This window comes from Mus pahari, chromosome 11 (genome assembly GCF_900095145.1).
Source record: "Mus pahari chromosome 11, PAHARI_EIJ_v1.1, whole genome shotgun sequence".
Classification (NCBI taxonomy): domain Eukaryota; kingdom Metazoa; phylum Chordata; class Mammalia; order Rodentia; family Muridae; genus Mus; species Mus pahari.
The window spans coordinates 8148145-8155151 of NC_034600.1; the positions used below are offsets into that span (position 1 = coordinate 8148145).

The 7007-nt window shown below is 39.9% G+C and overlaps 1 protein-coding gene across 1 annotated transcript in view; it reads right to left on the reverse strand.

The window, feature by feature from the left end:
• Positions 1-7007, reverse strand: part of Fam81b (family with sequence similarity 81 member B) — a 59574-nt gene that overhangs the window by 18136 nt on the left and 34431 nt on the right. The window contains exons 6-7 of the mRNA XM_029543990.1: positions 6002-6131; positions 2614-2720 (exon numbers count right to left, since the gene is read on the reverse strand). Of these exons, the coding sequence (XP_029399850.1) occupies positions 2614-2720; positions 6002-6131 (237 nt within the window). The remainder of the gene's footprint in view (positions 1-2613; positions 2721-6001; positions 6132-7007) is intronic.

Here is a 7007-nt window from a genome sequence, read left to right on the forward strand (position 1 = left end):
TCTCTCTCTCTCTCTCTCACACACACACACACACACACACACACACACACACACACTCCAGATTTTATTCCTCTCCCAGTCCGCTCTCCAACTGTTCCACATCCCATATCTCCTCCCCTCCCCTGTCTCCATGAGGATGTTCCCACCCTCCATTCCACTCCACCAGACCTCTAAACTCCCTGGAACCTCCAGTCCCTTGAAAGTTGGGTGCATCTTCTCTGATTGAGCCCACACCCAGCAGTCCTCTGATGTATGTATGTTGGGGGCCTCATATCTACTGGTGTATGTTGCCTATTTGGTGGCTCAGTGTTTGAAAGATCTCAGGAGACTGCTGGTCTTCCTACAGGGCCGCCCTCCTCCTCAGCTTCTTCCAGCTTTTCCCTAATTCAACCATAGGGATCAGCAGCTTCTGTCCATTGGTTGGGTGCAAATATCTGTATGTGACTCTTTCAGCTGCTTGTTGGTTTTTTTCAGAGGGCAGTCATGGTAAGTCCCTTTTTGTGAGTGCTCCATAGCCTCAGTAATAGTGTCAGGCCTTGAGCTGGATCCCACTTTGGGCCTGTCACTGGACCTTCTTTTCCTTAGGCTTCTCTCCATTTCCATCCCTGTAATTCTTCTAGCAGGAACAGTTATGGGTCACAGTTTTGACTGTGGGATGGTGACCCCCTCCTTCACTTGATGCCCTGTCTTCCTGCTGGAGGTGGGCTCTGTAAGTTCCCTTTCCCTACTTTTGGGCATTTCATCTACAGTCCCTCCTTATGAGTCCTCTTACCTCCCAGGTCTCTAATGCATTCTAGAGGGTCCCCCCAACCTCCTACCTCCTGAGGTTGCCCGTTTCCATTATTTCTGCTTGGCCCTCAGGGCTTCAGTCCTTTTCCCTCACCTAATACCATATCTGGTTCCCCTCCTACCCCCCATCTACATTCCCTCCCAGGACCCTACCCTCCCTCCCCACTTGTGATAGCTTTCTTCTTCCTCCCAAGTGAGACTTAGTCGTCTTTACTTGGGCACTTTAGCTTGTTGACCTTTTTGAGTTCTGTGGACTGTATCTTGGGTATTCTGTCCTTTTTTTTGTGCTAATATCTATCCACTTATTAGTGAGTATATAACTTGCATGTACTTTTGGGTCTAAGTTACCTCATTCACATGATATTTTCTAGTTCCATCCATTTGCCTGCAAAACTCAGGATATCCTCATTCTTAATAGCTGAGTAGTAGTCCATCGTGTAAATGAATCACATTTTCTGTACCCATTTTTCTGTCCTGGGACATCTGGGTTGTTTCCAACTTCTGGCCGTCACAAACAAGGCCTCTGTGAACATAGTAGAATACAGGCCATTGCGGCATGGTGGGGCATATTTTGGGTATATTCCCAAGAGTGATATTGTTGGGTCTTCAGGTAGATCTATTTTCTGTTTTCTGAAGAACCTCCAGATTGATTTCCAGAGTGGTTGTACCAGTTTGCAATCCCACCAGCCATGGAAAAGTGTTCCTCTTTCTTGACATCCTTGCCAACATGTGTTGTCTCCTGAGGTTTTGATCTTAGCCATTCTGACTGGTATAAGGTGGAATCTCAGGGTCATTTTGATTTGCATTTCTCTGATCACTAAAGACTCTGAACATTTTTTTAGGTGCTTCTCAGCCATTCTAGATTCCTCTGTTATAAATTCCCAGTTTAGTTCTATACCCCAGTTTTTGATTGGGTTGTTAGGGGTTTTTTGTTGTTGTTGTTGGTTAGCTTCTTGAGTTCTTTATATATTTTGGATATTAGCCCTCTATCAGATGTGGGGTTAGTGAAGATTTTTTTCCCTATTTGTAGGCTGCAGATTTGTCCTATTGACTATGTCCTTTGCCTTACAGAAGCTTTCCAGTTTCATGAGGTTCCATTTATCAATTCTTGATCTTAGAGCCTGAGCCATTGAAGTTCTGTTTAGGAAATTTCACCCTATGCTAATGAGTTCAAGGCTCTTTCCCACTTTCTCTTCTATTAGTCAGTGTATCTGGTTTTATGTTGAGGTCCTTGATCTACCTTTACTTGAGCTTTGTGCAAGGTGACAAATATGGATCTATTAACATTTTTCTACATACAGTTAGCCAGTTAGACCAGCACCATTTATTGAAGATGATATATTTTTATGTAAATTGGTAATAAATTAAAATTACACTATAGGAAGTATGAGAGTTTTGCATATCAGCTGGTAAACAAAGGAAATAGCAGTATTAATATTCATGGGCTAGTGAGATGACTCAGAGGGTAAAGGTGATAGGCACCAAGCCTGATGACCTTACTTGAACCCTGGGACCTACATGTTAGAAGGAGATAATCAATACCCTCAAGTCCTCCTATGATTGCCAAACATGCTTCCATAAATAAATCTAATAACAACATTTTAAATTTAAATAATATAAATTATGTTCAAATTAATGTTCACATTTATTCCTTATGAACACTGTATAAATTACATCTGCGTGGAACGTAGATGTACTGATTTGCTACTTTATTTCTTGTCCAGGCTCAAATTCTGGATTAGGTTTTATTTCTTGCCAGTGTTTTCATTATACAAAATTCTTTGACATTCACTTAACAAAATTAAAAATCATCTATTTACTTACTTGAATTCTAAGAGGTTCATTTCATGCTGATAATCTCCTTGGACCATCTTTAAATTTGAGGTGTGCTCAGAGGCAGAGGCCTCTATCTTTCCTAAAAGATGCATTACCTAATGGAAATAAAGATGTTTGTATGTGAGAGCAAAGCCTCCAGCACTTTTGCACTAAGACTTCCTTTCTGAAGAAGCCTAGATCATGTCCACATTAGGAAATGATTCGCCTGCAGAAGACCAGGCAGGCTGCCCTCAGACCTCCCTCATCCCTCTGTTATCCCAGACACAATTCTCATCATTGCTCCTAGCACTAGAACAGAGTACCATGAGCAGCTTTTCCCCCACTCCCCGCCTATGCCTCCTGCATATCTCCCCATTGCCTACTCTTCCTATAGCTTCCAACACCAGCAAGTATCCCTCCAGCCCTCACCACCATTTTTGAGAACATACCAGACTAGCAGACAAGTAAAACAGGCAAAACTCAGCCAATAAATGCACTTTCTAAAAATCTAAGGAAGATACAGAAACTAAGGAATAAAACTATCATACATCCAAGGCAAACCCAGAAATCAACACCTAGACCTATAAGCACCACAAACCCAGATGCCTAGACTCCAGCACACACACAAAACAAAACAAAACAAAACATAATTACATCTAGAGCAATCTCAGAGTCCAGATATCCCACCACAGCAGGCCCTGAATATGCTAACATAGCTGAAGCACAGGACAATGACCTTAAAACCAACTTTATGAAGATGACAGATATCCTTAATGAAGAAATGAATAAATCCCTTATAGAAATCCAGGAAAACAATTGGAGAAAATGAATAAATCTCTTTTTTAAAAAAAGAGCAAAGGAAAAACAAAAAACAAAAAACAAAAAACAGCTGAAGCAAACAAAACTGTTCAAGACCTGAAAAGGAACAGAGAAGCAATAAAGAAAACAGAAGCTGAGGGAACCCTGGAAATGAAAATTTTTAGGAATTTGAACAGGAACTACAGAGCAAGATTCACCACAAAGTGCAAGAGATAGAAGAGAGAAGCTCAGTCATTGAAGATACTATAGAAGAAATGGATAAATCCATCAAAAAATATTAAATCTAACATACTCCTTACATAAAACATCCAGGAAACCTGGGAAACTATGAAAAGACCAATGCTCAAATCATAGGAATAGAGAGGAGAAGAATCTCAATAACTTAGAAAATATTTTCAACAAAATCATAGAAGAAAATTTTCCTAACCTAAAGAATGAGGTGCCTATAAAGGTACAAGAAACATACAAATCCCAAATATAATAGACTAGGAAAGAAAGTCCCCTCACCACAGAATTATAAAAACACTAAACATAGAGAACAAAGGAAGAATATTAAAAGCTATAAAGGAAAATGACCAGGTAACATATAAAGTAAACCTATTAGGATTATATCTGACTTCTCAATGGAGACTCTAAAATACAGAAAGGTGTTAACGGATGTGCTGCAGACTCTAAGAGAACACAGACAGGAGTACAGATTACTATACCCAGCAAAACTTTCAATCACCATAAATGGAGAAAATAAGATATTCTATAATAAATTCAAATTTAAACAATATCTATCTACAAATCTGGTACTACAGAAGGTACTATAAGAAAAAATACAAACCAAGTAAGTTAGCTACACCCACAAAAATGCAGAAAATAATCTCACATCAGCAAAACCAAAGGAAGGGAAGCATAAACACACCACCACTACCACCACCACCAATGAAAAGACAAAAATCAACAATCATTACTCAATGAGATCTTGCTATCAGTGGTCTTAATGCCCCAATAAAAAGACACTGAATAACAGATAAATACAAAACAGGACCCATCCTTTGGTTGCACATAAGAAACACACTTCAACATCAAGAATAGACATTATCTGAGGGTAAAGTGATAGAAAAGGATATTCCAAGCAAATGAACACCAAACAAGCTGGTGTGGCTTTCTTAATATATAAAAAAAATTGACTTCAAACCAAAACTAATCAAAATAGATAAGGAAGGACAGAACATATTCATCAAGTGAATAATCTGTCAAGATGACATTTGAGTTCTTAACATCTATGTCCTCAAAACAAGAGCATACCAGTTTATAAAAGAAATACTACTACAGCTTAAGTTATACACTAACCCTCACACAATGATACTTAATAGATGTATGTACCAGCCCATGATGCTCACAAACAACTAGCACTGGCTCATTCTTTCCCAGCATCCGTGCATAAGCAAGTAATCACTGTGATCCAAAGGGAATTTAAAAATGTTCCAAATACAAGAAGAAAAGCAAAGTCTATGTGTCTGCACTTTGCTAAGTGGAAATTGATAGAACAGAGTGCACATGAAGAAATCAAACTCCAGCTATTTGAGTACAGAATTTTTTTTTTTTTAATTTTAGTATCTCACATGCCTCTGACAGCTACTATGAAAGGCATACTTGGCCCAAAGCCTCAACTACTGGGCTTAAAACCAGCAGTGTTGGGTGTACCCTGAGTGTCCTTCCCACACCCTCCATCCCAGCACCAGAAGTGCCACTCCTCACATAGGTACTTTTCATTCATGGAACTTGATGGCATGTTCTTGCTGGCATCCCACAGAGTCTGTCCTTTCCTGTCTGTGTCACAGAAGTCAGATTTCTATTTCCCTGTCTCATCCAGCTCTCTCTCCACTATTCCTCACAGACGTCTCTTAATGAGTCTTTCGCTCATCTGAGTCCTTCATTATGTTTGCCTCTCAAAGGGTCTGGAATAATAACAAGTATCAGTGAGAAAACCCATTCTGCAACTACAGTTTTCCTAGGAAACAAGAATGAATGTGTCACCCACTGACAGGACATGAGAGAGTCAAATCTAGTTAAGTAGTGATTTGCAGGTAGCTCAGCATCACTGGGCCGAAAGGGTGAGTCCCAAAGCCCAGTTACTAGGCAGGTCCATTAAAGAAGCAGTGTCTATGATCTAAGTATAAGGGTATTTATGCTTTTCATAAAATATCTAATCCACCACAGGGTTTAAATAGATATGTAACATTATCAGTGACACAAATGTTGGGCCTTTAGAATAATATCTCCCAGGAGAACTGCTTTTGTGTATAATCCTGAGCTCCAGAGTGTGGAAGGAAGCCAGCAAGTGAGCAAATATCGGCAGTGGTGGAAGCAACCCATGTTCACAGTGGAAGCCTGTGCTGGGACCAAGAGGCATTCATTAAATGTTTGTCGGTTCAACTGACTGAACTAATAATGTACATGAATAAGCTTCGTAGTAAATCTTTCAAGGTAAAGGGTTCTCTTTTCTGTGTAGGTCTTTTGATGAGCTATCACAATACTGCTGATAGTAGCTTGTAATGCCCTACAAATCCTGTCTCTTTCCAGTTACCTTCACATCCAAGTTCTTGGAAATGGTTTCTAGGGCAGAAACAAGTTCTTGAACTGATTTCTCAATCTGTCGGCACTCATGCCTGATGAACTGAATGTCTCCGGAAAGCTTCACAATGCTTGAATCACATCTAGGGTCAAGATGGAAATCTGTGTGAAATCAGCAGGCTCACAAACTGTAAAATCTACAGTATGATCACCAAATTTCTCCAGTTCTTTGAATAACATGTTGGTAGATATGAGAAGGGGCCTGGAGAGATGGAGAGAAGCTATCTTGGTCACACTGGCTCAGTCACAGCACTGAGGTACTGTAGCAACACCATGGGGAGTGGAAGGAAACTGCATTTCAGCTTCACAAAATTGTCTTTTCTTTTCCCTTCCATCTTTCCCTCAATCATTACTTTATTCTTTCTCTTCTTTTTTCTTTTCTCTCTGTCTGTCTGTCTGTTTCTGTCTCTCTTGCACATGCACACACACACACACACACACACACAGAGAGAGAGAGAGAGAGAGAGAGAGAGAGAGAGAGAGAGAGAGAGAGAGAGAGAGATCTTACTGTGTACTTCTAACTGACTTGGAACTCGCTATGTAGACCAGGCTGGCCCTGAACTTACAGATATATATATCTGCTCCTTGCCTCCTCTGTGCTGAAATATACCACCTTGACTGGTTAAGCTGGGTGATTTTTATAGATTTTGGTGTTTGGATATTATATTCTTTTACCTATTGTTAGGTAATTATGATAATTTTTCCTTTTCTTTATCAAGTTCTGAATCTACTTTCCTTTCTCAGCTGCCAACTGCCAATTTCTCTTTGGCTAGAAAAAAAGATGTCTCAATCAAACAAAATTTTCTACTCTATTCTCAAAAATCAATGTCCAGTTCTCTCAGCTTCTAACAAAACTTTCCTGAACTGGTCTCAAATTCATGTTGTCTCATGGGACAAAGGCAATTCACATTGCCACTTGAATGAACATTGGTCCTTAGGCAGCACAGAGTATTTTAGGA